Source organism: Coptis chinensis, chromosome 2 (genome assembly GCF_015680905.1).
Source record: "Coptis chinensis isolate HL-2020 chromosome 2, ASM1568090v1, whole genome shotgun sequence".
NCBI lineage: Eukaryota > Viridiplantae > Streptophyta > Magnoliopsida > Ranunculales > Ranunculaceae > Coptis > Coptis chinensis.
Window position 1 is genome coordinate 104,365,320 of NC_141457.1, and position 15,008 is coordinate 104,380,327.

The window sequence follows — 15,008 nt, forward strand, 5'->3', positions numbered from 1 at the left end:
TTATGCAGAGTCTTCTTTAATGTTAAATGAATTGTCTTTTAGTTTTAGAAGTAATTTGTATTATGTATAAATATAAAGTTATATATTTTGGTATGGTTGATCTATGAGAATTGTATTGTTTGATTTTCAGGTTATGACAGGATTTAAGTTTTTGAAATGTTGAAAATACAAAGAAGAGTTTGCTGAATTTTTTTTATTTAAAAAAAAAATAATGATGCTCTTAATTGAAGACTCTCTCCCCTTATTTTCCTCATTCTCGTTCTGATATGTGTTGAATTAATGAATGTATAAGGGTATGTGTAATGAGTTGGTTTGTGAGAAATGAAATGCATAAAATTTCAATAATTAAACTCATTTGAGTATACACATGAAATGATTATGAAGTATAAAACTGTTGGAAATGGTTATATCATCGATCCAGTGCTACCATAGAGATGGTATCTTCGGGTGTTGTTCAAAAGCAATGTGTCTAGAGTGCCTATTGGCATAGGCATTCACTAGTAGGACAAACATACACAATTACATACTTGTTAGAATGTCTTGTTTCACTAGGAAGTTGGAATAACAATTTTTGTATATAGACTGACGTGTCAAATAAAACTAGGATTCCTGGCAATCTTTTTCACTTTCATCATCATCGCTGTAACTGTCATAGAGAGGAGCAGAAGTATGTGAAACATATGAATTCTCGTCTCTTGATTCTTGCTCACCACTCTCATTCACTGAGATAGAAACTGGTTGATGTGAACTAGAGCCATCTTCAAATCTCGATGAACTGATTGGTGAACAATCCAAAGAAGTAACTGAAGTTGCGTTATCAAGGTAATAATAGGAACGACCATTTCTTTTCTTTCCCGCTCTCTTACGCCATCCATGAAGCGATTCTCTCACACTCTCTGTAACCACAGATTTCTTGAACTTTGATCCCATCTGCACCAATAAAGCTGTTGATTTTACAAAAGGAACCTACCGCTTATATATCTAAACTCCAATGATTTCATGAATACCTGTGTAACGATAACATAGAGCGGAAATGTGATGAAGCTGCACCAGAACTGGAAAACAACGCTGCAAAACAATTAAGTGAAACCAAATTAACCAAACACACGTGCATCCTACATGTAGCACTTATGCTTAACCCAGAAAAGCAACTGAAAGTGGTGGTGTGCTGATGTACACACTACAGAGAATAGACATACCCAGACACTAAGCGGATCACAATAAACGCATGATTCTCCATGAAACAGGAAGGTCTTCTTATTTCCCACTGGATGAAGAAATGTGGGTAGCACATTGTAGATTGTTTCAAAGCAACATAATGAACAACCTAGTTAGAGATTGTGACGGCCTACTTGGCTGATCAATTTCTTATTCTTCACTGCGACAAGTTGTTCTAACTTAAGAAAAGGATATAAAAGCAGTTTGTGGAAATTGAATTTTCTATCAAGAAAATCTGTCAATAGAGAGAATAACCACATGGTAGAGAAATTCTATCACACTAAGAAAAAACTAAAAGACTAAAAAAAATTCAAGAAAAACAAAAGAAATTAATGCTAGATGATCAATCTCAGAGAACGACTTCACCTTGCAAGGCTCAGTCATCTATAGTAATTACCCAAATATGTTCCTGGGCCGGTCCACTCACTGCCAATTGGTTTTGAGTTGGATGCCCCAAAGTTCATGATGGTATTAGAACAAACTATTCAAATATTTGGACCAAAGGTCCCATGTGTCCTCCCTATCACCTGTTAAAGTCAAAGTCCACGAGTTATGCTCAAGTCGGGAGTTTAAAGCATTGCCAATTGATAAATATATTCCTGTTGGCCGCTCCACTCCCTGCAATAGTGTTTGTTACATTTACTTGTAGTCAACTGCATTGGTAATTTGGTACCAAAGCATTCCCTTATTATTTGTTTACTACATATTCATCCAAAGTTCTAGGTGTTGTGCTATTGTGTAGCACAGTAGAGTTGGAGAAAAATTCTTACATATGACCAGATGAAAGTTGCCATCTCAAAAGCATTCTGCAAATGAAAAATCCATGAAAAGTTAATCATCTACATAGCCGATATAATTATCACATGTTAAAGAAATTTTCTTTTTCAACTGACCTGGAATGAAATTAGTTGTATCAACCACAACAGAAATTTGGGTTTTCCAAACCAGAAGAGATCATCTCTAAGGTTAAACTGATTTTCCGCATGTGGATTTGCATCCATGACTTCAAGAGCCAATTTTATCACTATATGATGGAGTTTTGTGCCTACTAGCAGGATCAACTTATATATAAAAAAATGGAAAAATAAATTAAGGAAACTAGTTAGTGGAATATAACATGGAAATATAGAAATAGGAGAATCCAACACAATGTTAGATACTTACAATGGCTGGAGTGAAAGAAAGCCAAAAGTACAGATTGGTTCCTGAGGAAATTTTCACACTATGGTGCTTTAGTTATCAATTCTAAGTTCAAAGAAAGAACAGAATAGGATAACGAAAGGATTTCATATTTCTATATCTGAGAAAAAATCGCAGCATGAGAAGCAATAGGAAAAGTACATAACTTTACATCTAGAAACAAAAATTTGTTGGAGGACGACAGAATATAACATGTTTAAAGTGGTCTCAGGCACCCCATAAAAAAAACCCCATGCTGAAGTACGCAACCAAAAGGAGAATACATCAACAAAGTTCAACCACCATACAGTTTAAACCTTTGACGATGGAAAATGAGACCCTATATATTATGCGGTTCCGTAGTGGTTTATGAGCTACCAATAGCTCTTTCCTAAATTCTTGTGAAGAATGACAGGCTTTAAATATTACCATGGAAGTCCAGAAAAATGCACAATATGGCATACACCCAGAGAGGCACACTGCACAAGAAAAAATAGTTATCACCTCATTTGTTTGAGTTAGCAGACTAATTATGTGTACACATTTTATCAATTAGAAACTAAGGAGAATAAAAGTCATCTGAAACATCAGCATGCAAATTTATAAGCTGAAACCTTGTCATTATGAAGAGTACCTGATGCCTACAATATCACGAAACTCGTCCTCCAAGCTACGGAGCATATAACCATGGAAATCATATGACAGATGAAGTTCATGACTCTACATGTTTATAGTGAACATAAGAACATTTGTGAAATGAATTAATCTAGAACATAAAATGAAGTAATTGACAGGACTTGTGAGTCTATGTATATATAATTATATACTATACTAAGTTACAGTCTTTATGAGGAAGTAATTGTTTGAGTCACATGTTAATCTTTCTCAGTTTAAAAGATATAGCCGGTGAATACTAATAGAGTAGATGGAAGAAGGGAATAGACACTTACAGTAAGGAAGCCCAAACGAAGTGCCATGTAATCAGCTCTATTTATGGAGCTCCAAAACTGGCGGCTGAAACAAAGCTGCACATTGGACTAGTTTGAATTCTAATCTGGGATTAACTACCAAGTCATACAAATAGATGTCAAAAACATTAAAACAATAAAAAGACATTGTTAAGAGTTTTCTTTTCCCCTTTCTGATAAAGTTATTTCCTATATACATATATGAGAAAAAGAAGGCCAAACCCAATTAAATTTGTCTTCTCTTTTCTCTCTTTTCTCTCTTTCCATCCTCTTCATCTTTCTCTCTTTTTTATTTTTGGAAAAGATGCTGGGGTTAGGCAGACTTCATCTTTCTCTCTTACTCAACAACAAACAACAATTCCACTTTATGTATAAGATTAAAACACATCACGTAAAGTTACCAGGAAATTTAACACCGCCACTCTAAGAAGATAATAGGGGAATCCATGCATATGTTAATACAGTCTTCGACTTGCACACTTTGACTATCTTTTTCATTGATGTGCAATAAGCCATACATATAAGAACGAAGTATTTTCACTTATTAATGGAATCCAGAGATGAGCAACAGCTTAACAGTTACATTTGGACTCCATAACAAGCTAATACAACTACCTACTCATGATCATGTATACAATTCAAATTTTTAAGGTAATGGAACAAATCATCACCTAAAACACAAACCAGTAAAGGATTAGCTATTTGAATATGCGGTCTTACCATCCAAACAAGTACTTTGTTCCGGCTCCATGGATGTGATGTATGATCGAAGACAAAAGTAGACAGGCGCCCAAGATTCTTCATGCCAACTCCAGAGGAGCCTAAAAAAGTGATTTAAAAATAATGTCATAAGTGTTTCAGAGTAGCAAGCAATAACCAAACCAGTTTACAAGTAAAATAAGAGAAAATATATCACAGGACAGGAGAAGAAAAACATTGAAATTTATCTAATACCCTCCGTAAGCATTATTTACCAAATGCAACAAGAAAAAATATAAGAAGAAACATCAGAGTAAGCTATATATGATAGTGTTTCCTCCCAAATAAGTGAAAAAGCAGTACAGGTCAAACAGTACATATAACTAAAAACTGAAAAACGTCACCTTGTAATCCCTGAATAACCATTGCTCTGGCTTGGCTTTCCCAGGATCTCCAGCTATACAGCTGCATGATAGTTAATTGTCGTGACAAAGCGGAAGGTCCAAAATTACAAGACAGCTAGCACTAAGCTTGGGCAGAGAAACACACCTTAAGCATTGCTAGAGCAATGGTGCCAAAGCTGTAGGAGACATGGACAACACCCAGAACAAACAACAACCGATGAAGTTGCTCAATACTTTCGTATGGCGCAAACGGTTCTTGACCCTGTACAACAAGCAACAACCAGTGAATGTTCCTTGCAGATATAACGCCACTGATCAATCAGAATTCTCTTCAGGCTCCCTCGGAAAGTTTTCTATCTCGTTGGTGTAGATTATCTGTTAGAAATATTGTCTAAGATACTAAGGTTTTCAGGTTTTTGAGCTCTAATTTTCCTATGACTTTCACAGGGAAAAAGAAAAAGAAATCTCACTGATGCTTAGGAAATGGACAACACTGTTATTCTGATAGCTAATAATGAGATTTATTTCATTAACTTGATGAATATATATATACACTATTTACAACTGTATATCAGTCATTATATCACTAGAATCATCTCTTTAGCTAGTTGCTGAGTTTCAATCTTTGATTATTCAAAACATATGTTCTTCTACATGGTTAAGAAGAGGAAAAGCAACAGAAAAGTATGGAAACATAAATTAACTTCTATCATTCTAAAAGTTGTTCCCATTTACTTGCAAAGGTCGAATCAAGATAAAAGTTCTATGTAAACCTTTATATAAAACGTGTTTGATCCCAAATCAGTCAGATTAAACAGATAAAAATTACTAAACCTTAAAGTCCAAACATACTAGTAGGTTAGAATGTACGCAATAATAAATCAAATCTGTTATAACAAAATAACTTGTTTCAAACTGATGGTTTCAAGACAGAACCATTGGCCCAAGTACTGTCCGACCAGAAAGGAATGCTCTGATCTTTTACAATTGTTTGTTAGTAGTGAACTTAGATATAACTGCGCTACCACATTTCCATGAATAACTGAAAAAACCAAATTTGTACGGCCTATGCTCTTTTGCACACATGCTAAACTAATATGCGTAATTTCCCCCTTTTACAAAGATTGTTGGGTGCACTTGTACTGGGACCTCTTTACTACAACGCTCAACCGACATTTAGATTCATGAACATGTATATATAATTATATACTCTCATTGATGGAACAACCATGAAAGATCAGCATGTATATATACTGATGGTTGGAATCACAATATTAACAGTATTTCACCCAAATGGCTTCTGAGAAAAATTTACCTCAGGGCAATGCTCGCGACGTTCAGTATTCATCTGCTCATGTGAAACTGAATACTTTGAAGAATTAAAGCTCGTGATCAACACACTTTTTTGGTTGACAGAAACATTGTAGTTTCCATCATATGTACATGGATAAAATCGGGTATCCATGAGCGAAGATTTAACACAAATCTTCGACACCCAAATTGCGGAATGGCCCATCAATAACGATAAAACTCCAAAAAGCATTAGCTCTGTTTGCCAAATAACCAAAATTTTCAACTCAAAAAATCTAAACTCTTCAGAATAAAATCAGAAATTAAAGAAACAACATTCCTAAAAGTGCAATGTATTATTACCTTCCTTGATCTTCTGCAGAGCAGCATGAAGAGCTTTTCTCTTGGTATCAACTAACCACTGTTCAACAACAGAACAACTCCACTATAAGATTGCCAAGAACAATAAACCAAACTTTTTTGCTGTGAGAAAGTGTTGAAAAGATCAAAAGAAATGTTCCCATACCTTGCCAGCCCTTTTCAAAGACCCTTGAAATAGAAACCCAACAGAAACCAAAACAGTTATAACAGTTGCAACAGCCCATGTTGGTGTTTCAGACAATGATCTTCCTTCTTCTTCCATTTCAATTAAAACTTTGAATGTCTACTTCTTCTGTTCTTGAGAGAAGAGTAATGTTTATGTGTGCAAAGTGAAAACCAGCATTTGCTAGTGGGGTTTTGTGTTGAAGAGGAGCTAAAATCCATTAATGGCGTTAATTGGTGACTGGTGAGACAAAATGCAGACCGAATTAAAAAGCAGCTGCATGGTTTGTAAAGTCGTAACATGCCAGTGTTTGGACACAACGGGTCCCACTGCTTTTGAAGTTTGGTCGTGTTTTGTACTTTTCTGTTCCACGTGCCGGGAGCTAGTGGGACCGAAACAAACTTGAGAAACCATTTCCCCCGATACTCACGATATAACGCCTCAGTTGCCTAGACTACGCATTTAAAAAGATCTGCTGAGCTAGTAGGGAAAGAATCAAAGTACTGGGACGTGATGAGCAACTACGTATCGTATTATTTTGAGGGCAGCTTAAAGTTGACCATGTACCCCATAGGCCATAGATAATGTTAGGTTGGGTCATGGGTGATGGCGAAAGTTAGTTTCATGGATAGAGCCCAAATAATGTTAGGTTGGGTCATGGGTGGCGAAAGTTAGGTTAAATTTGAATGAAGGGTGAGCCATACTCAATATTTTAGAGGGTTAGGTACTTTGGTAGGTTTTGAACTTTTGATAATTATAAGCTAGGACCATCAATATGGGTCGCCGTATTGACACTCTCATAAATAGGACTAGCACTCCTTTGACCAATTCAAAAGTATTAACATTTTTTCATTAAATATACAAAAAACACTAACGGCAAGTAGATGTCGCAGGATTGCACAATCCACGGCATTGGGTTGTCGCGATATCCTATATTCCACGGAAGGTAGTTGTCGTGGGTCTTTTTTTTTTTATTTTTTTTTTTTAATAGTCACCGTAAAAAAAATTAGTTGTCGCGAGATGATTTTGTTTACTAAAAGGGAGTCTTTGCTTGTGTTAATTATCAAAACTCTTCTTCATTAATTTGATCACAAAATTTTCTTATAGTATATGAAAATATTTGCCGAAGATAGCAAAATTATGGCTCGATTGTACATTTTTTTTGTCATAGTTTTGGTGTTGTTCTTGAAGTGTATAAAGAAACTTTAAATAAGAAAATGAGGTATTCATATGTCGTGTGTGTTTAATACGCACAATTTGAAATGAAAAAAAAAAAAAACACAAAAAAAAATCGCAAAGAATCGCCGGGATATATGGGATCTCGCGGCAACCCGATATCGTAGATTGTGATCTCACGCAGAATCGCCGGAAGTGGGATATGAGATCTCGTGACAACTGTCTGTCATAGAACTATGGGCATGTGGGGTGTAAAAAGACATATAAAGAATAACCATTATTGTTTTACTTTTTGTGAAATGGGTATTAGTCCTATTTATGGGGGTGTCAATACCGCGCCCCAAAACCCCATCAATATATACATTTGACAAGGAAAAGTGTTTCGACCAAATATGATCAAAACACCAAGTGTTGATGAAAAAGACGAAGAACGTAGAAAAGTAATTAGAAAAATGATGGTGATCGGGAATGATGAGGCAGTACCTTGCGGTTGCCCTTACGCATCCAAATTATCGGTGGGATCAAGTATCAAGAACGTAGTTACGTATGAAAAATAGTTTGGTATTTATATAGGTAGAGTAGAGAGTCCTTCAGATCAAGTATTCTTGTAGTTTGAGTAATTGTGATAGAATATAAATCTCAACCGATAATTATCTCTTTGATAAAAAACGAATCCGGACATAAATCAACGTGTATATTAATGGCAAGCCATGTGGCTAAGGTTCACCTTGAAGACACATGAGTTAATAGATGCATACATTGATCCACGATGATATTGCGAATTGGGCTTTAGCCCCGCCGATTAAACGAATAAAGTGGAGACTCCTACCAATGGGCGTTTTACTTAATGAGGTGGGGGTCGAACATCACCCCTCTTTGGCATCGCGAACAAAGTTCATATGGCAAAGAAGAAAAAAAAATGAGCGGAATTATAACGAAGTGTTGTCGCGAAAAGGAAATGATAGGAAAATTGACCGTCGAAAAAATCGTGAATTATCGGGAACGAAAAATGTCAAACTAACGATATCTGAAACGCAATGTAATTAAATAAAAAAGATGGCCCGAAAATGCATAAAAAAAAATAAAATATGCACGTAAATAAAATTGCAAAAGAAATCGATTCTTAGAAAAACTGCATCGCCGCCACGTCAATAATATCTGAAATTTGAATTTGACGACCGCGTGCCATTTGGAATAAAGCGATACTTTGATTATACCGTTAAAAACCAAACGTAAGGGCAGTTTAGTAATAATGGGAAGAAAAGGGGTAAATACGAATTGGATTCGAAGGTGAAGACTTTAGCGACTAACTGGAACTTCCGATTAGATAAGAATTTGGATTAGATAAGAATTTAGATTAGATCAGAATTCGGATTAAATAAGAGTTTGGATTAGATAAGAATGGGGATGGACTTGGAATAATATTTGAACGTAATTAGTTGAAATTCCGAACTATGACCGAAACCTTAACCAGAGGTCCAGAGTTGGACTGAGAGGTGGACACAAAAGAAGTGTACCGAAATAAATATACCTAACTAGATAAGTTCGAAGTTGGGTGTGAAGTGAAGGAATTACAAACAATTCGGACTATTGAGGCCTATAAAACTGGATCTTGATTGACAAACAATGGACTGCAACAAAGAAGAGGCAAGAAGAGCCCAAAAGATGGCGGAGGAGAAGATGGAAAACAAAGATTTTATTCAAGCGAGGAAGATGGCACTGATTGCCAAGCGGCTTTATCCAACTCTGGAAAACATAGAGAAGATGTTGGCAGTTTGTGAGGTACACTGCTCCGCTCAGCTTAAATACAGAGACTGTTATGGTATTCTTCAAGTTGTGCATACAGTGGATAAGGCATCTATGAAGACGGATATATGACATAACTACGTGTTCCCCCTCACCAGGAACGTTTGCATCAGAAAGGATAACCTTAATGGATCTCCAACCAGGGTCATAGTTAAGTCTGAGATGAACGTAGTACTGTAGAGCAGTTGACAAAACGGCCATGAACTCAGTTCCAGGAGTGATAACATTAGAATCACAAACTTGTGAGTCCTTTTTTGGAGGAAGCTTTCTGCCCGCCTCCTCAAACTCCTGCCGCAACCGTTCCTCTTCAGCTGTCGCATCTGCTGCATCTTTAGCCGCTCTAAAACGCCTCGAGCGTTGCTGATTCATGTTAGCCCTTGGAGCAACACCATCAATAGCCATGTATAGGAGTTTCCGGGGCCTCACCATGACAAAAAGTCTGTCAATGTAATCAAACATACACTGGAACACCTCGTCAAACGAAGTTGGCGAAGGGCGGTCTTCAGGGTGAAAACAAGGATGAATAATACCATTCATATCGAGATAAAGATTATCATATTCCAATTTATTAGGATTAGGTTTACTTGTGTCCACTGGAATTGATGTCCCGTCAATTTCAACTGCTTCTTCTTCGATGACGTCAACAACTACCATTGGGTACTTCTCTGCTAACCATCTATAGAACGCTGGTACTCCCATAATGAGCTCCTCCTCTTTATTCTTCTTCTGATCTCTCTATCCACTTCAGCTGCGCCTTCGTTTTTCTTTTCCTTTATTAATGAGAGCGGTATTTCTTTGCTGTAGTGATCTTCAGCTGGAGAAGACGATGAGGAAGAAATACTGGCGCTTATGTTCAAAGTTTATGTTATCAAATATGATACGGTGCATCGCCAGTTAATGAGGGGCACCGTACATGCTCTTTTTAACATAGCCAAAATGTATCCGGAATGAAATAACAAAACATGATACGGTGCTTTGCCAGCAAAGGAAGGGCACCATACCTGTGTTGCACCGATATGGCCCAGTGAACCCGGTTTTTGAGCTTTCTAACCCGATTTTTTTTTTTGCAGGTAGAAACGACCGTATTATACGAGGCGAAATATAATCGAGAAGAAGAAGATGCGTTGACGATCGTAGATTTGATAAGGTGGAAAGAAGGTGACAGATATAACGGATACATACACGAGGCCACGGCATAATCTAGCTCAGGATCGAGCAGCTTCAAATTGGATCGGCTAGGATATTAAACTTAAATTATTGAGTTTCGATAAAACTTAAATTTGGCCTGTCGAAGAAGACGAAGAAACGGAGAAAAGTGCGGAGAATATGACAAAGCGATTAGGGGAAGCGGATATGTTAGTATTTTTTATCGGGTTATCGTAAAATTTTGGTTAAGTCTAAAAACCGACGAAAAGTTTATTCTTGTCGTCCGCAGGTAGAAACGATTTTACATTACGGGCAAAAATATCGAGGAAAAAGTCGACAAAGAAAAGATTTCGAAATGGAAAGATCTCAATGCCTTATAAAAAGAAAGAAGCCGGAGAAAATTTTCGCCGTAAAAATTTGACATTTGACGTAATCGAAAGTTTAACCACACGTAAAAGCGGTGGTTTTACAAGTCAAATATATTTACAAATAGTCAACGTAGAAAAGTTTAGCGCGAGAAAAGTGTCGTTAATGCCGTTGAAGAATTAAAAGAAGGCGCCGAAGTTTAAATTCCGAGAAAGATCACTAAATGTCTTAGAAAAATAATGAAGCTCAGCCGGAAAAATTTAACCGAAGCTTGCTGCCGGCGAATGCAGATTTCGAAGAAGAAAACGAAGATTGAATCAAGCGACCGTAAGAAAATTGTATGAATTGTATAAGTGAAAACTGATAAGAAACCATTAGATTTTCCCAAACCGATGATTATGTGATTACGTGAATGTAATACCATAGAGCTAAAAATTCTTTTTTAATAAAACAAAGTATGTGTTGGCTATTGAATATCATTGTGATGTTAGATAACATACCTGTGGAAAACTGACAATGTTGTTGAATTATATAGATGACACGAAATAGAATGAAACTCCCCCAATGCTCCGATGCATAACTGACGAAACGAAACGGGGCACTTCATCAGATGTTGACATAGCGCGAGTAACCGAGTAAGCGAGCGTAAAATCGTTCAATTTAGACTGATGAAATTAAATGTGGTAAGTTCGTCAGATTTTGTCGTAGCGATAATACGACTAAGCGAGCGTAAAAGCGTTCAACTTAGACTGACGAAATTAAACGTGGTAATTTCGTCAGATTTTGTCGTAGCGATAATAACGACTAAAAGCCGAGTGTAAAAGCGTTCATCTTAGGCGACGAAATTAAACGTGGTAATTTCGTCGATTTTGTCGTCGAAAACAATAATAACGCGACTAAAAGCGGCGTAAAAGCGTTCAACTTAGATTGACGAAATTAAACGTGGTAATTTAAGCCATTTTTGTGGAAGCGATATTAACGACTAAGCGAAAAGCGTAAAAGCGTTCGACTTAGACCCACGCGAAATTAAACGTGGTAATTTCGCCGATTTTGTTGTAGCGATAGTAACGACTAACTAAGCCGAAAAGCGTTCAAACTTAGATTGACGAAAATAAACGTGGTAATTTCGCCATTTTTGTCGGGTTAATATATTAACGACTAAAAAATGCGTAAAAGCGTTCGACTTAGACTGACGAAATTAAACGTGGTAATTTCGCCAGATTTTGTTGTAGCGATCATACCATTGGAACTGAAGTGAAAGAACTGCTTCTTTATTGATTACCAAGTCTTAAAAAATGCAAAGATAACAACGGAAAATACATGCCTGAACTGGAAACAAACTAAATATTGTATTATTTTATTTCTCCAGGATAACGGAAAAACACAACTAAAATCTACTTATAGAACTTGCGCAGATGAAACGCATTCCACGGCTTATCGAGAACATTCCCATCTAAATCTCGGAGAAAATAAGATCCTTTGGTGGCAGGGCGATCTATGATGTATGACCTGTCCAGTTTTCTCCAAATTTACGGAATCTATCAACCTCGCTCTTTTCGACCGAGTACCCGGTCATCTTTCTCAAACACTTTAAGTCGAACTTTCTTGTCATATTTTCGCTTCATATCGCCTTGATAACTAATTAACCGCTGAAGACCAACATCTCTTTGTCTCATCTATCAAGGCTTTGGCTTGAGCAAGTGCTTGATCATTTGACTCCAATTCCACGTTAGAAGTTCGTGGTGGTTGGTGTCATCAACTCTGTAGAGCAAGACCGCCTTCGCATCGTAAAAGCAAGATTAAATGGAGAAAATCCAAATGAATGCTTAGGTGTGGTTCGATAAAGCCCACATAACCGCAGGAAGTTCCTTAACCCAATTTCCTTTGGCCCGTTGAAGTCGCCGCTGAGCATTGCAAGAATGGATTTGTTAGTAGCTTCCAAATTGTCCATTAGCTTGAGGATGGTATGGTGCCGAAATTGTGGGATCGATCTTCAAGTCGAACAAAATTGTCGAATTTCTTCAAAGATCAAATTGTTTGCCATTGTCGGAAGTCAATGATGTTGGAATACCGAAACGACAAACAATGTCTCTCCATAAGAATTTTTAACATCCGAAGCATGGATCCGGGCTAAGGGCATAGCTTCAAATAACGGTAAAATAATCGGCCATCGCGACGAGTAAGAAACTAACACCGCCAGAGCTTTCGGAAGAGGACCGACGATGTCAAGACCCCACTTTGCAAACGCCAAGGGCTCAAGATTGGATGAAGTTCCGTTCTTTGAAGATTTCCCATATTAGCATATTTCGACAAGGAACACACTTCTCGGACAAACGCTTTAGCATCCTTTTGCATAATGTACGCCACCAAGATCCTTGTGTCATTGCTTATGAATGGCGAGACTTCGCCCCGTGAGTGGTTCCCACATAGGCCTGAATGAATTTCTGCCGGAGACGAGCAAACCTTTCAAATGGCATGACAACGAAGCATAGGGTTAAGACTTGTGCCTTTGCGATAAAGTTGTAAATGCACCGCTCAAGTCAATATGAGACAATATTTCCAAGCATCGCGTTTGACACGATCACCCACTTTTATGATCGGAGGCAAGATGTGATCATGTAAATATGTGATATAAGGAAGACGCCAATCATCCGCGTCACAAGGTGTAAGTGGAAAACTTAGCTTTATATCGAACCTCGAGCATTGTCGACTTCATGATCGCCGTCGGTATGGACCGAGACAATATCATTGATAGGTACATTGTGGTCATCCGATAGCATAAGTTGTGGATCGCCGTTTTCTCGCAATGATAGCCGGATTATCAAGATCACGCTTTGCACTTCCGAAGACAGGGAGATATCAAATTGGCATAACGTGATTCCTCGAGAAAATGTCTTGATGAAAAAACAACTCGAAAGTGATGTACATATATCGCGACATCCTCGATGGACGATCGATACTCGCTTCCTTTTTTGAAATTCAATGGTAATCTGGCGAGGCTTATCCGACTTAACCGCCGGGATAAATAAGCAAGAGAATCCGCGATGTCGCGACGCCATGACGCTGACGCCGCATTAACAATCGATAAATCAAAATTTCGAAAGCAATCCGATGAACTAAGTCCACATAAGCCGCCATTCTATCGTCACGAAGCCGCATATACGATCCACCAAACCTGGCTAGCGACTAACTTAGAATCTGTGGAATAATTGTAGTTTAGTCGCCCCAAGTGAAGAGCAAAGTCATCAAGCCGCAATGAAAATGACGTGCTTCGGCCTCATTATTTGAAGCGTCAAAACCCAAACGACCGACTTCTCAATTTTTCTCCATTCGGTTGCAAGATTACACACCCAATACCGAGCCATACTTATTATCACGAACCATCGGTGTAAACAATCCAACAATCGGCCAGATACATCCGATAAGTTTGACAAATCATCGCCCCAAGAGGTAATGGCGTGTTGTCGATGACATTTTCTTCGCCTAGTAACGCTACCGGACATAAGAATATCATCAATTGGAAAATCAGCCATTAAGCGGGCCAAAGCTTGTCCTTTCTCACCGGTATGAAGTTTCAAACACAATGCTATAAGTGCTAAGGTAACTTTCCCATTCTCGCTAGGGCGACTTGATTCTCGAGCATTGCGAAAAGTTTTCGCATGGATATTCGGTATAAACTTTGACGACTTCCCCCGGAAATAAGGCTTAAGACGTCGGGCGGCATGAACCAAAGCCAATGCAATTTTCTCCACTCGAGAATATCTTGTTTCAAAGAATTGTAAAGAGTCTTGCTAACAAAGAATATAGGGGCGACCATCGCCACCGCCGCTGACAAATAAGACGGCGGTACTCACGGCGATGATCAAGTGGCGCTAAATACAGACCTATAGGCTGCCCCGTTACTGGACTGGCAAGAACTGGAGGTTGGACTAAGTATGCTTTCAATTGACGAAATGCAAGTTCACAGTCCTCCGTCCAAATTGATGCGTCTTTCAATGTTTGAAAAAAAGGACGGCATCGATCAGAATACCGAGAGATAAAGCGATTTAGGGCAGCCAAGCGTCCTGTAAGTCGTTGAATTTCTTTCTTTGACGTCGGAGAAGGCATTTCAAGGATAGCTCGATTCTGATCCGGATTTGCTTCAATTCCGCGTCTAGTCATCATGTATCCTAAGAATTTACCAGATGATAAACCGAAAGAACACTTAGCCGG

General features: G+C 37.9%; 1 protein-coding gene across 6 annotated transcripts; it reads right to left on the bottom strand.

Annotated features, from left to right (window-relative positions):
- Positions 1–392: 392 nt before the first annotated feature.
- Positions 393–7,223, bottom strand: LOC147519983 (MLO-like protein 4). Of its 6 annotated transcripts, none has more exons than XR_015212392.1 (15): positions 6,285–7,223; positions 6,122–6,179; positions 5,784–6,016; positions 4,614–4,730; positions 4,469–4,529; positions 4,086–4,186; positions 3,348–3,422; positions 3,032–3,117; positions 2,827–2,876; positions 2,383–2,423; positions 2,112–2,279; positions 1,989–2,024; positions 1,200–1,836; positions 1,008–1,068; positions 393–930 (listed from the first exon to the last, which is right to left on the bottom strand). XR_015212392.1 is itself a non-coding variant. In XM_086591496.1 (15 exons), exons 1-15 carry the CDS (start codon positions 6,399–6,401, stop codon positions 601–603), a joined length of 1,602 nt encoding a protein of 533 aa, XP_086447622.1. In that variant the 5' UTR covers positions 6,402–7,211; the 3' UTR covers positions 393–600. The 6 variants fall into 6 exon arrangements, 1 of the variants encoding a protein (XP_086447622.1); XR_015212394.1 differs by having other exon boundaries at positions 1,200–1,453; positions 6,285–7,221; XR_015212395.1 differs by having other exon boundaries at positions 1,200–1,745; positions 6,285–7,221.
- Positions 7,224–15,008: the final 7,785 nt, after the last annotated feature.

Excerpts from the sequence above, each read along its gene's own strand:
- LOC147519983 (XM_086591496.1), bottom strand. The coding sequence starts at position 6,401 with ATGGAAGAAGAAGGAAGATCATTGTCTGAAACACCAACATGGGCTGTT. Across the intron at positions 3,423-4,085 it reads ACAAAGTACTTGTTTGGATG|CTTTGTTTCAGCCGCCAGTT; the intron begins GTAAGACCGCAT and ends TCCAATGTGCAG. Across the intron at positions 2,280-2,382 it reads TTTCTTTCACTCCAGCCATT|TTGATCCTGCTAGTAGGCAC; the intron begins GTAAGTATCTAA and ends TTTATATATAAG.